The sequence below is a fragment of the Aythya marila genome, assembly GCF_965140915.1.
Source record: "Aythya marila genome assembly, chromosome: 1".
In the NCBI taxonomy this organism is placed as follows: Eukaryota; Metazoa; Chordata; class Aves; order Anseriformes; family Anatidae; genus Aythya; species Aythya marila.
In genome coordinates, this window is record NC_139042.1 from 192536280 (window position 1) to 192559530 (window position 23251).

At 35.7% G+C, this 23251-nt stretch overlaps 1 protein-coding gene across 1 annotated transcript in view; it reads left to right on the forward strand.

The window, feature by feature from the left end:
- The window catches only part of COG5 (component of oligomeric golgi complex 5), a 180182-nt gene that overhangs the window by 74250 nt on the left and 82681 nt on the right, over positions 1–23251 (forward strand). The window contains exon 7 of the mRNA XM_082778476.1: positions 3761–3891. Within this exon, the coding sequence (XP_082634602.1) occupies positions 3761–3891 (131 nt within the window). The remainder of the gene's footprint in view (positions 1–3760; positions 3892–23251) is intronic.

Below are 23251 nucleotides of genomic sequence, written 5' to 3' on the forward strand. Positions count from 1 at the left end.
CAGCCCATTTCACCCATATTTCTTTGGTCGTGACTGAAGGATCAGACTGTGTAGTTACTGGCTGGCTATACACAGCAATGAGCAGGGTGATGGTGCTGCACAAATGCCTGCAGCAAAATTCTGCTTTTGCTAGTCCCTGGATTAACAACCGGTAGTATCTTTGTTGTAGTTCACGTGACGTGTTTGCTTTATTAACTACAGTCTGCACTTCGGAATGTGCAGGTTCCTCTGCAATAAGGCAAATAAACTGGATGCTAAATGCACCAAGGGTCTGGCTACAATCTGGCTAGCTTGTGCCAGCTGCCTCTGCTGCACTTCACCTGCACGGTCAGCAGTGACAGCTTTACTGGTGGCAATGCAGGAGCAAAAAAAAAAAAAAATATATATATATATATATATATATATATTTCTGATATTATGCTGTCTGCTTAGACAAGAAAAAGTATCCAAAGGTGTCCTGCTGGTCTCGAAGCTTCTGCTATTATATAGGAATGGCAGGAAAGTGTTTGCAGATGTTCTTACTGTAGACTTACTGTCCTCACCAAAGCTGCTTTTCTTTTGAAAGCGGTACAATAGGATTGCTGGGGCTTCCCCACGGGTTAGGGCGGTAACTCGCAGCAGCCAGGGTAGGCTGTCTAGCTGCTGAACCCTCAGAAAGGCTCTCCGTTTTGAAGTCCTACTGAAATACATTGTCTCAAGGCATTTTGTAAGGATTGCAGGAAATCTGAAATGAACCTGCAGATTTTGGCAGATAAGCAGGAGGTGGCTGCCAGTCTGAGGCGCAGATGGAGTATCTGGAGAAGCCAAAGTGGCATGGGCTCGCTGTGCCTCCCATGGAAGCATCACACTGATTAGATTTTTAGTGCCTGAAATGGCCTAATTTAGGTTTTGAGATAAAATACGGAAGGGAGAAACAGTCTCTTCTTTATTTCTTTTTCACAGATACTTAGGAGATCGGAACCGTGTTTTAATTTTATTTTGTTTAACAGCCTGGGGTTGTAGAATATGATTTTATCATGTAAGTGAACTCCACAGCATTTTTTTTATCTGTGGATTAGGTAAGTCTTTGAAGATATTTTTTATGCTATGTTGCCAAGAAACTACTTCAAGGTTTATGGTTGCAGTAGACTTAGTCCTTAGTCTTTGCACCTTTTTAAAAAAAAATTTTAGTTTTAATTTTTAATGTGTCAGCTGAGGGAAGGGGTCAGGAAACTGGTGTTCATGCTCAGGATACTTTTTGGCTGAAGTTGCTAATCGAAGGCAGTGGAAGCTTAGTTTTAGTTTTAATAGGAGCACCTCTATACACGCAGCATAGTCACAGCAAGAAGTTGCTGTCAGCTGAGTAAGTTACTCATGCCTGGGTGTGAGGGACTGCCATGGCCCCCAGCAAAAGCAGCTTTGTAAACACGCATTTGTATAGGGCTTCAGTAATAGCCTGTGCAGCATGAAATGTTCTTTCCTGCTGCTCAGCTGTCCTTTGACTTCCCTGATCAATTTTTAAACAAATGCATACAGACAAAACCATTTGCAGGCCTATTCTTAGTAGGCTGAAGCCTATTTAACAGGCGGTACTGTTAAGCAGGTTGATTTCCTTGATTCCTAACTCAGCTTTATGCAGCAGTTCTGGATTATTTTTTTTTAATTTCAATTTCTTATGCAGTTTTTCATATGCAGGTACAGAGATTTTCTTCTCTATGTAGCTGTGAAGTCACTCACTTGGAGTTTTGTGTTCAGTTAAGAACATGTGGTTGCTAAAATTAACCTGATGCTTCGATGAGTTTATTGTGAATAAACAAAAAGAATTGGCTACTAAAGTGAAAGGTTATTTGTCAAAGATTTACAAGTTCAACTGGCTTAGTGGGAATTTAGGTCTGTGCCTTAATAAACTTACTGGGAGGACATTAAAGGAAGATAACTTTATTAGGAATTCATAATGGGCCGGTTATTAATGGAAATAGTGCAACATTGTCTTATGAAGGAAGTATAGCAGGCCCAGAGGAAGGACATGAAGATGATCAAAGGGCTGGAGCACCTCTCCTATGAAGAAAGGCTGAGAGAGCTGGGGCTGTTCAGCCTGGAGAAGAGAAGGCTCTGGAGTGACCTCATTGTGGTCTTTCAATCCTTAAAGGGGTCTTACAAAAAGGATGGAGAAGGACCCTTTACTCAGGTGGATAATGATAAGACATGGTTGAATGGTTTTAAACTAAAAGAGGATAGATTTAGATTAGACATTTGGAAGAAATTCTTTACTGTAAGAGTGGTGAGGCCCTGGCACAGGCTGCCCAGAGGAGGTGTGGATGCCCCATCCCTGGAGGTGCTCAAGGCCAGGCTGGATGGGGCTTTGGGCAGCCTGGTCTGGTGCCAATGGCAAAGGGGTGGGACTGGGTGGTCTTTAAGGCCCGTTCCAACCTAAGCCATTCTATGATTATTTAATTAATTTTATTGAATCTTTCAAAAGAAGGAGTGGAACCCATGCTTGACTGAGCAAAATGCTAATAATAGCGTAAATGAGAGCAGTTCTGCATTGTCTTGCAGATAAGCAGCAGTGTCAAGGCCTAAGCAATCCTGACACAGGGAATTGGAGTGATTTAAATCTAGAAGGATTTAAAAAAAAAAAAAAAAAAAAAAAAAAGCATAATTGTCTAACTTTGAAGGTTCCTTTGGTACACTGAAGACCCCTCTAACCTGAAGGAGGCTGAATAGGCAGTTCTTGCATCGCAAGAGAGCACCACAAACAAGCCAAAGATGTCTGGGAAGAGACATCCTCCAGCCCTTCTTTTGGAGGTGGTCACTAGTTAGGTCAGGAGTGCAAGACCAGGCAGAGAGCCAGCAGCAGGGAACTACTTAGCATAGAGGTCAGGTGTCTCAGGGAGTGTGAAAAATTGTTTTTTTTTACTCCCTGGGCTGTGTTGTGTATCTAAAATTTCCCCATGTGAAAAGTGTAAATAGTCCAAAGAGCAGAGATTAGAGTGTCTTTGTCTTTAAAAGAAAGTGCATCTGAAAGATTGTCGCAGGTTCAAAACTCCTGAGATAAAGAGAGATGAAGAGTGGGGTTTTCAACTTGCTGGAGTGCTCTAATTACAATGGGACAATTCATCAAAGATTAAGCAATTTGGCCACATCTACGAAGCCAGTGAGAGAAGTCAGGTTTGAATAGATTTTCCAGCTGCAGTCACCAGTCCTGCCTACTACTCTGCAGATGTCACATTGATGGTGGGGTGGTTTCTATTATGAAAACAAATATGGTTCTGCTACTGAAAATGTTTTCTTCTCTTTCTGCTTTTCTTCTTTTTGTATTTGATCCCTAATGTTTGTAATTGTAATTTATATACATGGAGTATAATTTAAATATATAAGCTTATAATACATAGAGGATTTCAGATCTTGGAGCAAATCTGGTTAGAGAAGTTCATTTACAGAGTTAATCGTCTGGGATGAGGCTGTGACTTCTTGCCCCTTTGTGCACTGAGATTCTGGAATTCCGTGAACTTACACTTCTTTTGAAGTGTCTAGGTCTAGAGAGGTAAATTTAATGTATGTAGAGAGGTAAATTTAATGTATGTAATATCCATGTTTTCTGGAGTCTTTTAGTCTTTTGATTTTAGTTAGTCTTTTGATTTTCAGGCTTTTTTAATAATTCATTGCTTTGGCATACTCTGTTGTCAAAATGTTCCTTGGAGCCAACTGTAACTTCTAAATGTTTGTTTAAAATGTTCCATTACCATAGGTCATGCTTATCAATATTTTGTTGCTTTTATAGATTACCTTTCTCAAGGGATAGATCTCTCTGGAATAGAAGTAATTGAAAATGACCTGCTTTTTATTGGAAGAGCTCGGCTTGAGGTGGAAAGCCAGGCTAAACGGTTGCTTGAGCAAGGTGTGGAGACTCAGGTAAAATACATGTTCTTGTTTACTTCCTTTCAAAAGTGAATTTTAAAAAGTGCTCTGAGACTGATTTCCTTTGGTGTATCATTGTCTAATGGGGATGAAACATGAAAAAAAACTTACTTCCAAGATAAAGTCTTACACATCTATCAACATAAAAAGAAATCAACAAAAATAGCTTTGTGCAATACATTTATTTACAAGAATAAAAATTTTACAGGATCTGACCCTGAAAATTTGTGAGAAAGTGTGTGCAGATGTGAAGAGTTTAATTCTAAACAATGTGATAAAAGCCTGGTAATTGATAGGATTTTGCATTAAGCACACTATACTACATTGATAATATTGCCGATCTTTATAGATAAATCTGAAAAATGTAGTTTCTTTAAACTGTAAAAAGATTTCTACTTTTTATCTGTGCAGTTATATAATGAAATGATTTAAAGGATTAACCATTAAAACTTTAAAGAACATTCTAAACTTCGAGGTAGATGCTCACTATAGGGAATATCAAAATGAATATGCATAATTACTTTCATCCATACTAAATGTAGTTACCTACATTTTTAATAGCCTGGCCAAATATATTATTTAACTGTTTGTAGTATCATTTGTGCTGTTCTCTAGCCTTTTTAAAATCTATGTTCTTTTGTCTATATTTTTGTTAGTATTCTTTAAAAAAAAGCATACTTTAAATCTACATTTCTACAGTAAGAGAAGAAATCTAGCACAAGTTCCTACCAAATTTGTTTTTTAATGAGAGAACAAAGAGGATTAGAGCAAGACATTTATATGCTGTTTGTAACCGACAGCTAAACTTCATTGTAAGACAGTATAGCATATGTTTATGGTATTGAAGGGTGACATGAAAATGGAATATACACAGAATGGAAAATCTCTTAATTAATTTGGCTTCATTAGATAATTGAGGATTAAAATGATTGGTATGTCTCAAATGTCTACTTAGATCTCTCATTTTAAGTAATTTTCTGTGGTAAGAATTAATGATTGCGGTAAACATCATTGACTAATTTTGATAGCAAAATGACAAGAAAAAAAAACAATCTTTTTTATTTAATTGCTATCCAAATGTTGAAACTCCTGGCTATTTGAGCATGTTGCTGAGCTGTGATTGGGCTTGTTACAAACCATGAAGCATGTGCTATGTTAAATAAAGACTAAATGAAGATAGGGCCTGAGAAAAAGCAAGTAGACATTTATTTCAGATGTAGCAAAAGTCTTCATCAGTGTCTACATCTTCTAGTTTTTCATGTCAGATTTGACCTTCTCTGATAATTTTCTCTTCATATTAAGTACTAAAGCGGAACTGACAAAGAAACCCTGGGGAAATCAATCCCACTCCACTTGAAAAATTGACAGATTTATTAGGTGTTCCAGGCTGTATCCAGGTAATCAAGAGGTTATTAAAGTATATGCCTGTTGTGCTTTAGCCAAGGGCCTGTTTCCAGCATGAAAGATTGTTTGAAAGATTGTTTGGAAGAACATTATTAGTGCTTAGTCATATCAGGAGTGGATATTTTCATGAAATGATGTTGGGGTATGCTTCACGGATTTGTTGTTGGATATGATGAGCAGATCAAATGTTGCAAAAATAATGTGCTTTATAAAGCATGCATTCAGACATTGCCCAAGAAATCTAGAATTTGAAATAGGGCTAGCAGATAATGTGTCTTTGATTCTTATTATTTGCCTTTGATTCTTATTATTGTAGCTGTGTGTTTATTGGCAAGCTGATTTACGTTTATACCTTCCAAGCCCTGAGGTTTCCCATAAGAGGGCATAGGATCTTCATCTTTTCTTCTGTGTTTTGCAGCACAGAATCCCTTAGATAAGCAGCCTTCCTGCTAATTTCTGTTGTTAGAGCCAAGTCTGTACAATTGAGAGTAGTGCATCTGTGTTTTGTCCGAGTGGTTCTTCAGTTATTTGATACATGTATTTGCAATTGCAGTTTTAATTTTCACTTGTGTAAATCTTCTGTGTAAATAGTACACGAGATTAGTGCCTACATTATGTTATCTTACCAAGAAAGTTTTCTTTGCAGGTTATCTCACACTTCAAACCCTTTCTGCTGTATTTTCATGCTTAGTGTGAGAATTTTCATCTTCCAGCCAGGGGTGCCCAAACTTAGTTCCATCAGGTGATGATGGTGTTGGAGCCATTAGGAGCCCGGTCATGTGTGTGCAGAAAAGAGGTGCATTTCTATCTCACCATCTGTACTCCTGTCAAGGTGTAGCACTAGTTCTGAGCTAGGCTTGCTGTTTTAACCACAGTTTTGGGTCTCCTCTGAGGAAGAAAGATGGCTTTTTGCATGTATGTGTGAAATGGGTTAGAAAAATATGTGCTTCCTTTTGACTTTACCAATATAAACTTTTTAAATTTGTTAGGATATGGATGATGAGGACTATGGTATCACTGAAGATTGACTAAAATACAAAATATCTGTGTAGGTCAAACAAGACACCATACGGAGATGAGAGTAAAACTTGTAATTCTTTGATTATGCACCTTAAACACAATTTGTCCCTCTGTGTGGTACTGACAGCTTCTGTATCTTTGGCCACAGATACTAAAAAATTTCCTTCTTTGTTTCCTGGATTGATCAATGGATGACTGACTGTCTTTCATAAGGAAATTTTTGGATAAATTATGTGATATTTGTTGACCAGTTCCCATTAAGGTGTGGGCAGATTTATTTTCCTACCTAGCATGGATCTGGAGAGAGTTAAAGTCATTGATAATGAAGTTTTCTGGTGGTCTTGTAGTAAAGTTTCCTGATCATGTTAGAGAAAGCAAAAAATAAGTTAAAGCTTAGTAACTGTTCATTGTCCAAATGAATGTTAATTTGTCTGCAGTATTCTTTAATACATAGATTTATTTATTATTTTTTTTCCAAACAAAGAACTTTACTGATTATAATCTCGCAGAACAGAGAAGAGGGAAGAAAACAAAACAAACAAAAAAATCCCAAACTTTACTTCTGCAAGATACTCAAATGCTGGATTTGTATGCACACAATAAACATGTAAACAACACAGTCTGGACACAATTACTTTCATCTTTAAAATGTTACACTGAGCATATTTGGTGGCATTTTGAATTTTCATATTTTAACTCACTGGGTTGTGATTTGTTCTGTTTTTCCTTCTTTTTCGTAAAGAAATCCTCTCCTCCAAGATACATTGTCTCTGAGACAACTACAGCTTTTTTTTTCACATTAAAAAATTATTAATTAGATGCATATTTATAACTGTTCTTGACCAATGTTATTCAGTGCCTGAGAACAAGCGATTGGAGGATGAAGTATTTGCATAATTTACCATTTTTCTGGAGGTGATGATCTAGAAGAAGTTGCTCAATTTATCTCGGATCAGGGTCCTCTAAGATAGGTGCTTCTGTAGTACATCTTGCAGTTTAACAGCAAGATTGGTGACATTAATCTGATATCCTCTGCGGACCAGCAGTTAATCTTATGTCAAGGATCTCTAACAATAGGTGTTCTTTATTATCCTCAAGGGATTGGAGGGAAAAGTATGTGCATAATTGACCATTTTTCTGCAGGTTATCATCAAGAAGTTGCACAATTTATTTCATTTCAGGGTCCTCTGAGCTGAGTGCTTATGTTGTACAATTTGCTATGTTACAGCAAGATTGGTGAAATTAATTTTAAATCCTTCAAAGACCAGCATTTAATCTAATGCCAAGGACCTTAAACAATACATGGCACATCCTGTGGCAGCATGTTCCAGACATACAAATGTATGTCTTGAGCACTTGGAGGTGCTCAAGATGTTGGGATATTACGAATGGCTGACATTGGATTCAGTTTTTCATGTTTTTTGGTGAAACCTGCAAAAAGGTGATAATGTTGCATTCTTGAGTTATTTCTAATTATTACTGCCAAAGACATGGCTTTTGTAGCACTGCTTTCTGGGTAAGGTCCTGTGATCTTGAATTTCTAATTATGAATCTTGCATACTTTAATAAGAGTGCATGTTTTATTGAAACATCTTTTTTCATTAGCTTATATTTTAACATTTCCCTTTGATGTAAGTAGGCTTGCTAATTTTTGCTAGTTTAGTGTCATCTTCAGATTTGAATGCTGTATAATGAAATGGTCTGTGCAAGTATATGAATGTGCTGTCTATAGTTGTCAGCTCCATGGAGAAGTGCTTAACCATAAAACAAAGTATAATGTCATAGTAGAATGGCACTTAGGCTGCCCCACAGTTGTGTACTGGGCTTCTTCATTTTTAACTTCAGTTCATTTAGCTTGGGATGTATTGTATTGCCCACACTGATGTACTGCGCTAGTTGAAAGAAAAAGCTGGACTTGCAGATGTTTCAGTCTGTTCTTTGCTTTGGTTTTCGTATTAGCTACCACATTGTGTCATACCTTCTAAAAATATAAGCCCTCATATACTTCAGAAGGCAAATGGAAATTGATTTAAATTAGGATTTAATTGTATGCATAAGTACTAAATGATCATTATAAGAGTAAATAAAGTAGAAAAATACGAGAAAAGAACTCCAATTTGGCACACAACTGGTCTTCTCTGTATCCATATTCTGTAGGTTATCCTCATTAAAAGTCTGGGAAAACTGGAGTTGAAATGCTACACAGGGTATGCATTTTTTTTAAAGTTGAAATGCAGTCATTGCTTTTTTGTTGCTGTTGTTCTGACATTTATTTCTACTTTGAAAGCTTGAAGTTGGAATTTAACCTTGTCACTGTCAAAAATGTAACCAGTATAGTACACTTCAGGCAGTAGCTGTTATGCTTCCTTATTATTCCGCAATCTTGATTCCCTGGAGGAGATCCTGATGAAAAACCTGTCTCAGTCTAGTTTCCATAATAAAGTGATTGACTACAATACGATATAGAAATGGAAGGCATTTTTGGTTATTCATTTTGAAGTCAATTACTTGAATCTAGAGTAAGGAGATTAAGTATTACCTGTAAAAAGGAAATTTTGGACCTGTGTGCTACTTTTGGCATAGGGTGAGGGTGGTAGCTATACTTAACGTTAACTTTAAATCATCAAGTTGTGCTTAGTGAAGACAGAGGATGAGATCCACAGCTTTTTTTTAATATATATTTTTAATTCACGCTAGCCACCCATTTTAGTTACTTTATGTAATTCTAACATAGACAGAGAAGACTTATTTCAACATGTCATATATTTTTTTCTTTTGCAATAATTCTTTATGCATATAGGGGATTTTCACTTTATGTATCTTTACTTTATTCTAACCTTTAAGCTACTTTGTCACAGAGTAGTCATGTTGCATTATTCAATTTTATTTTTTGTCTTCAATATTATGGTTATGGTTTTCATGATCTTGTTAACTTGCTAAATCAAATTCCTTCATCTGGCCATCTGGTGCATGGCACTACTGAAGGAGTTTTCAATAAATCTAAATTAGTTCTTCCTTAAACTATTCTGTTAAAATGTGATATAGCAACGTATGGCTCATCTAACAACCAAAAAATATCTTCAAAGTGTGTGTTAGTTATATACTACTTGCAAATGGTAGACTTCATGGGGATTAACCAAACCTTATGAAAATTTTCCATTTACTATTTTGGACTAAAAAGAGTTCATTTTATCTTAAAGTATGATCTAATGGAACTGAAGTGTTAACTGTGTTTCAGTAAGTCAAAATCACCAAGCTAAACACTAAGTATGAATTTATGTTTCTGAACTATGGATTAAAATAAACCACAGATTTCTCTGCAACATAATCGGCTGATACCGATATAACCTAGAATATCCTTTCAGTTTCCATAGGAACAGATGATAGAATGTTTTGAATTTTGGAATAGCTAAAATGAATGTCTGGCTTCAATATAGTTCACTTTTATTTTGCAGCTTGCAACCTCTGCATGTGAGGGCTAAAAACGTGCATAAAAAAGAAAAGTGGAATATTCCCAAAACTCATATTAAAATGTATTTTAGTAATAGTAGCAATAATAATAATAAAAATATTATTTTAAGTCATTTCTGTGCATAATTACTCAGGTGTTTTACTATACAGGTAGAAAAAGTGTTTCAAATTCCATAGGAAAATAGAAACTGCGTATTATTCTTGTTCGCTAATACCTCTTCAAATGTTTCCCAACCAAAAAAAATGTGCCTAGTAGGCCATCTCTAATTTAATCTTCAGCCGTTGCTTCATCTCACCGTGTTTCCCTGTAGAGGTATGTTTTCTCATTGGAACAATTTGTACAACACAAGCAAGAACTTCCTGTAGCCAGAATGAAAAGATCAGCAAGACCTTGGTGAAATGCATACCATGTTGTATAGGTGAATATGACTGGAAGTGATAAGCCAAGAAAGACAAGGAAATATGCTAGCTGTAGTTGTACTTGTTTTATTAGATGCTTGACATTTTTCTTAACAGGTCATGTTGCTAAATCAGAGAAGTGCTGCTTTGAGTGTAAGAACATTAAGATTTAAAAGATACCTCTTGGTTTGGGATGAATAGATATGTGACTCGAACGTTTATGTAGAGGGAAAATATGGAGGCCTTGTTAACAAACAACAGGGATTCTCAGTGCCTGAAACCTGAGGCCGCAGGAGCGTCGATAACGTAGGACTGCTCAGTACTTGAGCTATTTTCATTTGTTATAACATTTCAGATTCTTGATCTTTAAAACATTCTGTACTCAGAAACTAGTATAGTACTGGAAGGAAAAAAAAAAAAAAAAAAAAGAAACAAGGAAACAAGCAAGTGCAAGTAAGTTAAATAAGTATGAACAAATAAGTACCATGTTAACTCAGGATAAGTTCTTTTCAGTACAACCATTTTTTGGTCTGCGAATGGAGCTACATTGTGCTAATGTTCAAATAATAACTTTCTCGAATATCCATATTACAAGATTATTTTTAGCTACCATTAAATAGAAGGACTCACAAGGGCTGTAGTTATCTGAACATATGGGCAAGTTTAATAACAATATTTTGAAAATACAAGGATTTTCACATAAGAGTGTTATTTGGATATTAGAATATAATTTACTGTTGCAAATGTGCAGAGGACACTGTGTCACATATTTCCTTCTGAATATTGATTAATAATTTTTATTTGATTTTATTAATGCTTTTATTGATGGTTCTGGTTAGCATTTTGCATCCTCTGTTAGAAAATTCTTCACAAAGTGTAGTACTTGGCTTAAGCAGGTATTAGCAAACCTCATTCTGCAGGTATGCAAATGCAGAGTAGTTCTAATGAGAGGAAGTTGGAAGCTTCTTAACGAAGTATTTGTGCTAGCAAGTTTCTATGCCTTAACAATTAGGCCTTTTTTCATGGGGAAATGCTTTTTTTTTCACACTATGAAAATAATGTTTATTTGTTTTTAGATAGGTCCTGGAAGCCTCTGTTTTGTAACAGGACTATCTGTAGCTGTAATTGCTCATCTTTCCAAATCTAGTGCAGTGAAAGTAGAATAAGCATGGTAAAATGGAACTAAATTTTAATTCTTTAATTTATGTCCAGCAGAAAGTTTCTGGGCGTGAGAGGGTGGTAAAGAGGCTACAGCTAAGCACCTTCCATCAGTGTTATTTCCCAGTCGGTAACTCTTGCTTCGAGCTTTCCTTCCAAGATCCCTAACTGTTAAGCAGCAATGTAGCTGTGCAGCAAGCTCACCTGCAATTGACTCCATATCGTTTCTTGTTCAATATTCAGTGTCAGGTTTGGTTTTTAAAAGGTTAAAAGATGATTTTGCACCAGATATTGAAGTTATGAAGTGCTGGTAAAATGTTCGCACCAATATCTGATGCAAAACAAAAACAAACAAACAAAAAAACAAACAAAAACCAAACCAAACCAAAACAAACAAACAAACAAACAAAAAAAAAACACAAATTTACTTTTTTTGTGAGTTACTTTGTCACAACATATTGGGGACTACAGTTGCACAGTTTAGGTTATGGCTTCAAAAAAACTTCATATTTAATTAGATCCACGTTAGAGGTATTTTTTTTCCTTCTTCCCTCCCCCCTATTGTTTTTATTCCTTCAAATCATATTAAACCAGAGAACTGAGAAATGGAATGATCGTTTCCTAGGTTTGGGTTGCTTGACTAGTTCCACTGGGGTGATGGCAATGGCAGCACAGTGCCTAGTCGCATACATGTTCAGGAATATGGCATCTTCGTCTGTCCAGCTTCTTCCATTATACTACTATTTTATAAGACCTCAGAAGCCTTCAGAGGCACTCAAATTGAGATGACGAAGCCATGTCCCCTCACACTAACCACCTTCCTCTATTGATTTCCAAACCGAAACACCAGCTGCACCCACCACCTACCACCTGAGAGCTCTGTTTCTCTCTGAGATGTTCCCGTTGATCATCCTGGGGTTCAGGCAAGCCTGGCAGAGCCAGAAACTGCCTCCTCCTTGGCTAACAACACAGCTAGTGTCCCCTATACCCCACTGGGAGAGGTGTGGGCTTACGGGTTTGGGTGGCTTGGCAGAGGGATGTTTCTGGTAGATCATCTCTTAGTGCTCTTGGCCATTAGTTGTACGTCTGCTGGACACGTGTTGCACGGAGCAGTTCTCATCAAACTGCAAAGCAGACATCCCCAACAGGATGCTCTGAATAGCAAATGAGGCAGGAAGCAACCTTCCCTTTTTCCCTTTTTCTCTCTAGCAGGTAGTACATTGTGGCGTAAGGAATTCGTAATTAGTTGATATGAGGCAGAGGGTAATAAGCAAATATTGAAAATAGCAGAAAGCTGGAGACTGGGGTTTTGGGGAAAAATCTGCTTGGATAGAGACATGCATATTTAATAAGTCTTCAATAATTCATGCAATATTAATGTGATGTGTACGGTAATGCAAGTGTTTAGTAATGTTTTTGGCTGAAATTCTAATACCTAATTGGGATTTTAATTTCTGTCTTAAAATTCCTTTGGAACAGGTAGAATTAACCGAAGTAAACATTAATTGTGCTACAAACATGTCTGCTCTAGATATTTAACTGAAAATAGTTTAGTCCTTACAGTAATTTACAAATCTGCTTTTATCAAAAGCTTTTATTAACTGAAAACTGTCTGATTTTCCAAATATTTTTGTGCCATGATCTCTTTTAATGCCTTTCCCAGAGAATCCATCACTATCTAAGCTGTCATTTTTTTCCTTTATTGTTTTTTTTCTGACAAGGTACTGCTTTATGTTTGCTAGTCTGATTTAAAAAAAAAAAGACAGCTGCAATGAATGGTATAAAAGGAAGGTCTATGTTATAAAAACAACAAAAAGGGAGATATTTTTGCTTTGCTTTTTGGGGTTGATAAGAGCTTATACATTTGCAATATTTTATGAAACTGTTGAAGCTAAATTTGTAGCTTATGTTTCTACACTACACCCAGTTATATAAAAAAATTTTCAAGCTTTCATAAAATGGACGTTGAAGAATTTTTGTATCAACTTTGTTACAAAATATGAGCTTTTTAATAAAATATGGCATTATTAATGTACAAGAAGGTGAAGATTGTTTGAGCAATTACTTGAATAAACAGTAAGTTAAATCCTGAGGCAGATCCAGCATCCTGCTGGGTAAACATGCCAGAAACTGCAGAAAAAGCGAAAGCACCGGAATTTTTGAAGAGTGTTCATGCCAGAGATCCAAACGTGCAGATTTTTGCAGGTCCACTGGATTTATTTTCCAAGATAGAGTTTTGCCCCATATATGGCTTGCTTTCCAAAATAAAAGGCTTTATAACCCAGCAATGAACGATGAATTCCTTGGTGAATACTGTTGGGAACACAGTGCTAATCGGTAAGTATGTGAGCATACGTTATAGAAACCCACATTTTAGGCAGCATCACTACAGCGTAATACAGATAAAATAGCTGCAAAGATGGCAATGATAGTATTTTCTTTAATCGAGCTAAAATTAGTTCATGCCAAAGTATATCCCTTGTAGTCTGGTTGCTGAACCATGCTGAAGCGTGCACACGACTGCTGCTGCCTCTATTAGGCTCGAGGAATGTAAGCATGGGAGTGTGTGCCCACGCTGCAAGCGAGATGGACAGCATGTTGATATTTTCGTTCTGTTATCCTTGCTTGTGAAGTGTACATGTAGCAAAGGTTATTGGATGCTGACACATCTTCCCTCTCCAGAACTCAGAGGGTGGGTATTTTTTGTAACTCTTTCCCTCCAGGAGGGGGAAAGGAGGATGAACTGTGCTCTCCCCCTCCCTCCTCTAGCACTGTATGTGAGCAAAGTTAAAATCTATATGCATATGGGGAGGAATGTGTGCAGGAGTAGGAGTTACCAGTGAGGAGGATGGGAGGGTGCCATATGTTCTCCTGCACTGCAGGTTTTACTGTTCCCCCGAGACTGTTGTTCTGAAATCCTATTGATTTGTTGTCCAAAAAAAAATCAGTTGTCTTGCAATAAGCCATCAGTATTGTGAAAGATTTGGCTCTTATTGCTTATGGTTGCTATCCTTGCAATTATTGGGATGTAAGCTCTGACTTATTTGAGGAAATCCTAAGTCACCTTGTTTTTTGTTATGAAGGATTTTCCTGCATTCAGATCTAGGTCAGTATTTATTATTATAGTCTTTTTTTTTTTTTTTTTTTTTTTTTACTACATATTGCAAATCATGTTCCTGAAGCACATGAGTATTGCCCAAAAGAAGCCCAAAAGAAATGCTTACTATGAAATTAATGTTGCTTACTCTTTGGTGCAAATTTTCTTCTGCCTAAGGAGAAGTTAATGCATGAGGCTTTTTCCATTCTGTTCCTTTTTACGTGACTCTTATTTTATCCCCTCTTAAAATGTTAACTAGGCATTTGCTGTGCAAAATCCTGTACAAATAAGTACAAGCAAACTTTACACATATTGAAGACTTTTTCAGTTGCTGGGTTACTATGGGCCATTCTTCTATACATTTGGAAAACACCCTCCCTTTAATTTACCCAGGCATCAACACTTCCACCACAGCTTAGAATTAAGCTGAACCTACCTCACGATCAAGGATATTTTTCTTCTTAATACCAAGTAGCATTCTTCCTGGAGACCATCTGACTGTGTTTTCCTGTACTGAGCGATGGGAAAGCATCGCCATGTGAAGTTTACATTGCTTCATTGCAGGTTATAAAGCAATCATAAAATTAATGAATTTATAGACTTTTACAGTGAGCTAAGAAGCCTCGTGCTCATGTAATCTGACCTGTGGTGTCCTGGACATAGATTTAATTCATTAGAACCTGAATTGTAAGGTGTGAAGCAGAATAACTATTTTAAGATGTGAATTACATTCTAAAGCAAGGGTTAGATAATCTCTTCAAGATTGACCAGTCTTGAATTTGAAATGTTTTGTGCAAGAAACCACATCAGAAAGAAACCACGTCTTTGGCCTGAGGTGCTCAACACACCAAAGCTGCTGGTAAAATAAAGTATGTCATGAGAATAATGGTCTGGCATGTAAACATCTGAAAGATGATTTCTAATGCGTATTATTTAAAAATGCAAGTTTGCTTACAACCACTTCTATACATAATCTGGAATTACTCTTTTCAGTTTGGAAGTCTCATGATTTTATAGAACATCTTTGGGATTTCCTCTTCAGAGAAGAAAAATTTTAGCATAGGTTTTACTTCTTTTTAGAGATTTTTTTCTTCTAATTCTAAAATAAATGATAAGAACTTTAAAAAAAAAATAAATTAGGTTACTTGCTTTAACTAAAAATTAGTTATTTAGTCTACAACCGATTTTTTTTCCCTGCACTCAAAGTACGTCGTACATTATGCCTTGGTAGTTCTATATATGGGGCAGGGAACTTTAATCCTACATCTTGACATATAACTGTGCCTTGTTCTAATTACTCTTGCACACTAAATTCCTTTAAAGACTATTTCTATTGTATCTATATACATTTTTTATGAACGAGCTATTAATACCCTTTTTTTTTTGGAAATTCTACTAGTAAATACTCTGTGCCCCAGGTATAAATACTAAATGTTCTAAAGCACTGTGATGTTTTCTAGTGTAATAGTATTATTCACTTCAGTTTCTATAAGGGGTGTTTGCATCTTTGTTTTCTATAACACATTTTAGCCTTATTTATATTTCATGTTATTTAAATTCAGTTTATGTATCTTTCGAACAAGGGGAAATACAAGGGGGATGGTAGCTGGATTTTAATAATAGATGAGGAAAGAAGTTGTGATTGTAGTAGTATTCCTAATGCCACTTTAGTCAAGAATCTTTGTCAACAATCCCTTCCAATCTATTATATATACGGAAACTCCTTATTTTGTTACTGAGAATTCAGAGGAGTGCTGGCAAAGCTAATTTCTGTTTCCGTTTAGAGTTCAGGTTCTCCATTTCCATTCTCCTTCCATTTTGTAGAGCTTTTTCTTACTGTAATTCTACATGAAGTATGGGTCAATAAAAATCTTGGCCTCTAAGTAGTATTTATACTATTGCTCTGCACATTCTGGGCAAGATCAAACGTATGTCACGTCCACACATCATCCCGTTAGGCAGTAGCATCACATATGAAACTTGGATTGGAGCACTAGATGTATTGTAGTAGTCAGCCAGTAATGTTGAGAGGTTTGTTTGTTTATTTGTTTGTTTTCCCCAAGTTATAATTATAATGACTAGTGATAGGCACTGTATTGATGTCTTTAATTAAAGACATGTTTTTTTGAAATGTGTATCCCCAAACAGAAGAGATCTCATGTTGATGTGAGAGGAATTCACATTCCATATGCCTTACTGTGACATTTCATTAAAACAGATTATGGTGTCTGTGCTTTTTGAATTCTAAGCTTGTCCAGCTTGAGAAGTTGCGTATCATCATGGCTTATTGTCATATGCATATTTTAATAAACCCCTGCTGGTTTTAGGTCCATAAGAGCGAATGGTGAATAGTACTTCAGTTAGAACAGACATTGGGAAACCCTTTAAAATCCTTTTAAAACAATGTCCAAAGATATTGGGAGACCTTTTAAAACCCTTTCATTGGGTTATCCCACCCAGTTCTTCATGTTTTTATATTCAAAGATGGAATGTAAATCCCAATCACATCAACATGAGCTCTCTGGTTTTGGGGTACGCATTTCAAAAAGACCCAACAACCCTCTTTAATTAAAAACATGAATATAGCGCCTATCACTAGTCTTTATAATTGTAACCCAATTCTTTATGTCCATCTTATGGCAATTCAATATATACCATGTTTTCTTGGTTTGCTTATGAGAAAGTCACGTAAAATAGTGTCATCTGTGCTTCAAATCAAAATGTGTTATCCATCTCCCATTCAAAGATACGTTACTCTGTCACAGAAATAAATTACTTTGGTTTGGCATGATTTGGTTCTGACAAAGCCATCTCAGCTTTATTTAGCACCATATTAAAATTTCCTTGTGCATATCAAAAGGTAATTTAACTGTGCAGTCAAATGTAAATAAGTTATTACTTTGTGGCAACAAGACTGTATAATATTACAGTGCTATTTGATGGTCTAGTTTTGAGGAACAGAAATGTAATGTATGAGATGCTAATTTCAGAATACTACTAGTGCTAATGACTTCGTTATACCAGAACTTTAAACTCCTTAATGTCTTGTTTGGATTTCAACTCAAGTTTCTGGGAATTTGCTCAGGTAAATTGGCAATTAAGGTACTTTCTGGACGTAATTAGTGAAGCATACTTTAATTAATAAACTTGCAATCATTACCTGTAAGTTGTGTTCTTAAAGTACTACAGCTTGGCTAATGAAAACATTTACAACCTATATCATTCATGGAGAACAATAGTAGAATACTCCTTATTACATTTTGCAATGAATCAGTGAGCTCTCTTCTCTTTCTTCAGCCCCCGCTGCTGACAGCTATTTTAAGAACAGAATTAATACTTACGTATTTACAACTCCTGTAAATCAGATGGATTAGAGAAAATAAGTTGTAGACAATGCCAAAGTTGGAGTACATTTTCTAAAGTGTATTACACATCAGCGGTAAATGTATAGCAGAACTCCTCTATAATAAATTAAAGCATTTATGAAAAGCCTGGACTGTCTACTAACTAGTATGCATATTATCCTACTCATTCTTGTTGTACTTTTGTATGTAGTTGGGCACATGCAGGTAAGAAGTGAGATCAGACATTTTTGTGGGCTACTATGGTTGGTTCTCTGACAGCTAAATGAGATGCTAAAATGGATCTAACATAACCTGCTCCAAAAACTTTTTTTTTTTTTTTAATTCACATATTTGGAGTTTAAATACAGTTTCTGACCAATCGTTAAATTGGATGCGAAAGTGTATGAACTCTAGAAGAGTTTTGCATTATCTCGTGGAGATACAGCCGTGATTCATTATAGCTTTTGTGCTTTTTCTTACTGCAAGTCACCACTTTGAAGTCTGGGTGATGGACTAGGTCAGCAGTTGCTGTTTAATTATTCTCATCTTCCTATAAGGTGCTATTAGCCCTGACTTCTTCAAGTCACATTTACTGTTTTTTTTTTTTTTTTCTTTCTTACTAATCACACAGGTCAACATTTGTGAATGGATCTTTGCTAACAGTCCCTGAAAAAAGGGGATGGACAACTGGTAGCGTTTTCTTTGGGCTTTCAGTTTCCTTTTTTTTCCAGAAAAGTTTGAGTCTTTGACTTTGAAATCTTTACATCTGAACAGTCAGTTTCTTGAGCACATGGTAGCCAAATTTATCTCCACTTATAGCTATGACTCTTTTGAACTGTTTTAGAAAGCTGTTTTCCTTCTAATTGTAACTTCGTATTTTTGGAGTGTGTGTATCCCTGCAGAATGTATATATATTAACCGGGAGAAATGTGCTAGAAATAATAGAGGTTACAGATTTTAAGAGTGACTACTTAAAGATACAATAAGCAGCAAAAAATTCCTAAGCGTTATCCTAAGCACAAAGCTAACACTTAAAAAAAAACCAAACACTACTGATACTACTGGTCAAGAGAATAATTAAAAACATCAGAGATGTTGCTGAGAAGGTGCTTTCTTTTATTCCTTTTGACTCGCTGTGGAAGATGCTGGGGAAAATACATCTGCTTTTCCAAAGAAGATATATAGAAGATATTCATGTAATTATATAATTTGGGAATACAGCTATGTTCAGAATACTCTAAACTGGACAAATCACTGTCTCAGTAGTAGCATTCAGAAGTGTTTCAAAAAGAGAACAAGAAAGTGTAGGGGTATAAAAAACAAACAAACAAAACAACTGTTACAAGAAGATACTGTGAGGTTATTTGGCTTAGAAGTCAGATAAGTTGAACCAATAAAATATAAGGAATTATCTAAAACAGTGACTGTTACACAGAAAAGTTGGTATCTGTTAGACTTCCCAGTTTTTATGAAACTGACCAACATTTATACTTCTTTAATTCATTTCATTATTTTTAATAATCTTGATTTACTGTAGTTTAGTAGATTGTGCTTTGGGGGGTGAATTTCTCTACAAAATTGGCCAGAGCTCCTTTAGATTTATGGATTGATCAAATTCTTGACAACAGGGAAAAGTGTAATTTTAAAGCAAGATCATATTAAGTAGTGAGAAGTCCTTTGAAATGAGACTTTAAGAGAGGGAAAAGAATTTGAAGACAAACACATTTCCCTCAGATAAGATGCTGATTTTGATTTTTAAATTTCTATGTTCATATTCCGTCAACACTAAAAATGAATGTTAATATTTTGAAATTGAATATTTGCTATTTCTTTCATGAAAAAGACTATTTTTTTAAAATCAAAGCCTCATTTCAAAAAGCATCACCTTTCTGCATATGTATTTTTGATAGAAAAGAGTCCCGATGGAAAACTTTTGACTGAAAGTGGTTCCTTAATTATTTATGAAGCCATTAGTGGAGGCAGAATACTGATGTAGACATACCTTTAACCTGATCAGGAATATCACACAAAAGCCATTAAATAGTTAACCTGGTGTAAAAGTAAACTTATATTCAGTGTAATTAAATCAGATGGCATCTCTGAATGCCACTAACAGCAGGCAGAATAAGACTAAATTGCTGTTGCAGATTTAGAATTAGTTCTGAAATGTTGAACTTTGAGTTAGTGAGGTTAGCAGCATATGCTAGTTAAGGTTTCTCAGTGGTCTCAGGAAAAAATAAAGGAATGTTAGTATGTAGTACAATTTTGTAAAAGCTGTCCTCTCCTGTAAATACAGATTTTATTTTGTTTTTAACAATATTTAACAATTTGTTAAATATTAACATCAGAATCTATGAAGTTGTTAGTACAGAACATCTCAGAAACAATGACATTTAAAATGTAAATTTCAAGATTTTTAATGTATGTCACAGTAATTCCATTAAAAGTCTGAATAATCTCTGAAGAACTTGCTAGATTGGAAGAAAGGAATGGATTTTGTTATAAGGTGAATTACTTTCACTTTAGTAACTTACTATACAACTTAGTAACCAAAGTAACTATATTTTGACAATTAAAAAAATAAAAATCTTTGTCATGCTTTAATATTCTCATCATGCTAAGACTTGGCAGGGGCACATAGTATCAGGAGGTCAATGAAAACTTACTTTTGGTTATTGCTTAAGTGAGTGTAGATTACAACTTTGCTGAGTAATGCAGTAATTTTGCTATATTTTTCAAGCTTAGGAATTTAATACTAATAGTAATAACTCTGTACATAACACAATAGGTTCTCTTTCAGAAATAATAGTCATAATAAGATAAACAGAGAAATCTTGAGTCCTCAAACAGGTTTCTTCTGAACAAATTTATTCTCATGTAAAATAAGTATTAAAGGCAGTTTAACTGATGAATATCTACACAATTCATCCTCACCCGCTGGCTGCTACAGTTACCCTTGGTTTGGTATAACCGGATGACATAAGTGATGTCACGCTGTTTATCCAAATGACATTGGTACTGGAAAGAGCTATTATTAGTCCAAATGTTTCCCTTCCAGGAGTCCATTGGAACCCGATTGTCCCTATTTGGGTTTATATTAATACAGGCCCCTGAAAAAAGTCGTGCCCCCTTTAATACAAATTTTCTTGCCTCTCTTTTTTCCTTTAAAAAGCAAGCGAGCTACACCTGGAGAAAATTATGCTCTTCCTCTAGCAGCATTTTTCCCCAAGGAGTATAGTATAAAGTCTCTGATCTAGAGTTTTAATAAAAGGGATATCATATTCGATGTCAGAACAATTCCACAAAGTTCAGAGGAGTTGTGAGGAATTACAAGAGAATTTGTGTAGGTACAGCCTGGTTTTAGTTTAGTTCTGAACATTAGCTTGAACCCAACCATTTCAAGCTTTGAAGTCAGAAACTTCTGCAAGCATTAAAGATCTGTACAGTGTGGTTGTTTCTGCTAGGAAGGACTAGCTGACCTTCAATGAAGTGTAAGAAAATACATATTCCTTTTGTCTGTAGCCATATAAAAGAATGGGTCTGACTGAACAAATGCATTTTTTATTGGCTTGAGGTCCAGCTTTTTTTTCTTTGTACCCTCGACCAATTCTAAATGCAATGCTAAGACTTAAAGCATGCAGTAGAAACAAGGCTGAGTGTTGAAGATGCTGTTTTCAGCTTTTCTTAATGAAAAACATGCATTTGTGGAGTATAAATCTATGTTTAAATTGCATCTCCTTGGAGAGTCATCTTAATGCCTGCTGATGAAATTCAGCACTTCGCTGATGCTTGAGCTAAAGCATGGTCCTTTAATACAAGAACTGTTCAATCATTATCATCATGGCAGAGTGAAGGATGATGCCTTACACGGATGTCCACAGAGGCTGATAATAGAGAAACTGATCCAGTTTACCGGACTGGAGCAGGATTAGTGTTATTCTTTGAATTCCTATTGCCAATTTGGAATGAATGCATAGGACTCTGCCACACTTATGTCTGGAGAAGAAGCCGGTGTATTTTAGGATTTATTTTTACATTATCAGATCATCCTTTAGTCCCTTAGAGGCTTAAAGAATATTTATATTGTCCTTGAGATTTTTTATGTGTAAACAGACGCTAGCTTCTCCCTGATGTAATGATTTAACAAGCAAAGTTCAAATGAGCAATAAGAAACCATAATTTCTTCAGTGCTGCCTTATGTGCTTCATTAGCAAACAAGGGTAGTGAACAAGGATTCATCACCTCCTTAGCGAAACAGGATAAGTCAGTATGGCAAATGGGAATAGATAAAGGAATATGGCTTTCTCAAGTCATAGGAATCCTTGCCATAGTTTGTCCTAAGATCTACAATACGAGCTAAACCTCTTGTGTTTTAAATATATTCAGAACTTGTCTCGATTGATCTGATACTATTTTACTGGAGTCAGGAACTCCTAATGAAATGTTTATTATTTCTTGTAATAACTGTTAGAGGTTTATGAATATCCCACGTATTTCTACCCCCCAAAAAAACCCAAAGAGCAAACAGTGCAAAACAGAGCAAAAGCACTTTTTGTTAGCAGACCTTTTAATGGGCTGTGGTTGACCATGCTATTAAATGGACTATTTTAAGTGGGTTCAACTGCTGATGTTTTTGCGTAAAGCTTCCCCTCTACAATTCTGCCAAAAAAATAATAGTGTGAGAGAACTTGAAAAAAGAAAAGTATACTTATTGTTTGGCTATATGCAACTTTAGAGGAGTACTCTTAGGTCATCTTAAAGATTGTTTTGTCCAGACCAGAATTATTTGATTTGCACTTAAATTCCAGTAATCGGTGCTAATAGAACAATTCAAATAGTTCAGTTTATTTATGACAGTGAAATAGATCCAGGTCAGGAAAGGCTTAGATCACCTTATCTGACCTCTGCAGTTTTTTCAGCTACAGCATTTTAGCCTCAAGATGTGCCGTAATCAGGGCCATGATCCAGACGTCAGCATGTCAAGGAGCTGACAGGGTGAAATATGCCTTTGCAAACACTTCGGAGGAAGAGTAAGATGAAATCCTACTTTTTAGTAAGATGAATTCACCACTTTTCCAGGAACCACAGTTGTTACATGGCCTTCTGAAGTATTTCATTGTGCATTCTCTTTAGAATTTATTACGTTTCAAGAAATTTTCTTTGGTAAATAAGGAAAGACTGGAGAATTAATCTTGTATTTTCACTTACTTTTATTTTTTTCTGAAATAATATGAAGGTGTTGTTTTTGTATGGTTAGTTGACTATTTACTTAAAATGAACTAGGGGAGAGAGAACACAAGGGAGGTATGGAAAGTAGCTGGAGGTATAGATGAACATAATCTATGGTTAGAGCAAATCTAGTTATTAGGCTTCTCAGTGTAAAAACAGACCAATTTTGATTTCCAAGGATTAAAGCACATAACTTTTATTTAATTTTGTGATAAGACTTTATGGTACTTCT